The 1,170-nt window shown below is 48.9% G+C and overlaps 1 protein-coding gene across 1 annotated transcript in view; it reads right to left on the bottom strand.

The window, feature by feature from the left end:
* Positions 1-1,170, bottom strand: part of si:ch73-389b16.1 (coiled-coil domain-containing protein 18) — a 2,449-nt gene continuing 1,279 nt past the window's right edge. Inside the window, exon 2 of the mRNA XM_060067559.1 lies at positions 1-864. Coding sequence (XP_059923542.1) covers positions 650-864 — 215 coding nt within the window. The 3' untranslated portion in view covers positions 1-649. The remainder of the gene's footprint in view (positions 865-1,170) is intronic.

Here is a 1,170-nt window from a genome sequence, read left to right as displayed (position 1 = left end):
TCACAGAATTCTTGTTTGTTACTCATTTACGTATGTTTATTATTGAAGTTAATTTACTAGCATACCATCATTCAGTTTGCTAACAGCTGCTCCGGAGATCGTTCCCAACCGAAAGTCTACGAATCAATCATCAACCATCGATAACACAATTTGCAACAAACCGACTTTTACCTGTGCTTGTAATACACCGTTGGGGAACGTTATCCAAAGAGACAACCACTGGTCAATGAACCTTACATAATACAATTTAAAAAATAACGCTAACCAAACCTATTCCAATGAATCTAGTTACACAAACACTTTAAACCACACAAGACTTAAGAGTCAAAGCCCAATGAAAAAAGAAATGCATCAAAACAAACGCAACAAGCCAGCCTGGAGCCGCATCACGGAGGGGGTATTTATAGCACGCTGGGGAACAACATACAGTGCGTCTCTTTGTTTTTACGCTGTCTTGCTGCTCCGGGTGTGGCGACGTGCCCATGGTGAAGGGTGATGGGGGAACCCAGAGGGACCAGGGAAGGAGAAGCGATATATCGTTTCCGACGTGACGACAACGCCCTGCCGGAACGAAGCGCGTACTCGAAGAGTAAACATAAAACACGGACATCGGAGGAGGAGGAGGAAGCCGGCGGGGGGAACGTGCGGTTCACCTGAGCCCCGCGGCCAGCTTCTCCATGGCCACCTTGCGCTCCTCGGCCTTCTGCTGGGAGCGCCGCAGCACGTTGCGCAGCTCCTGCAGGTGGTCCAGCGTGCCCACCAGCTCCACCTTCACCGTCTTCATCTCGCTCTCCAGCATCTGCGTGTGGTGCAGTGAGTTGCGCCGGAAGCGCCGGCTGGACCGCACGCGCTCTTCCAGGTCCTCTGAGACGATGAGACACGTGATGTGATCAGAACATAGCCATGAGATTAGTGACATGAGAGGACAGACATGAGATGGGATGATAATTGAAGTCTCCCTGGGGGTTTATCATGTTAGAACTCACGCTCTAATATGATAAACACTTTAACAATAATGGTACAGGTACAGACTATAACAACTATTACCTGAGTGTGAACCCATGTTCATGTACAACACGTTAACAATAAAAACCCAGGACCCAGGGTGTTTGAGTGGAGGCACAGACCCAGGTTCTCACCCTATAGCACTATAAACCCAGGGTGTATGAG

This window comes from Gadus macrocephalus, chromosome 12, assembly GCF_031168955.1.
Source record: "Gadus macrocephalus chromosome 12, ASM3116895v1".
Lineage (NCBI taxonomy): Eukaryota > Metazoa > Chordata > Actinopteri > Gadiformes > Gadidae > Gadus > Gadus macrocephalus.
This window is presented reverse-complemented; position numbering and strand designations above follow the sequence as displayed.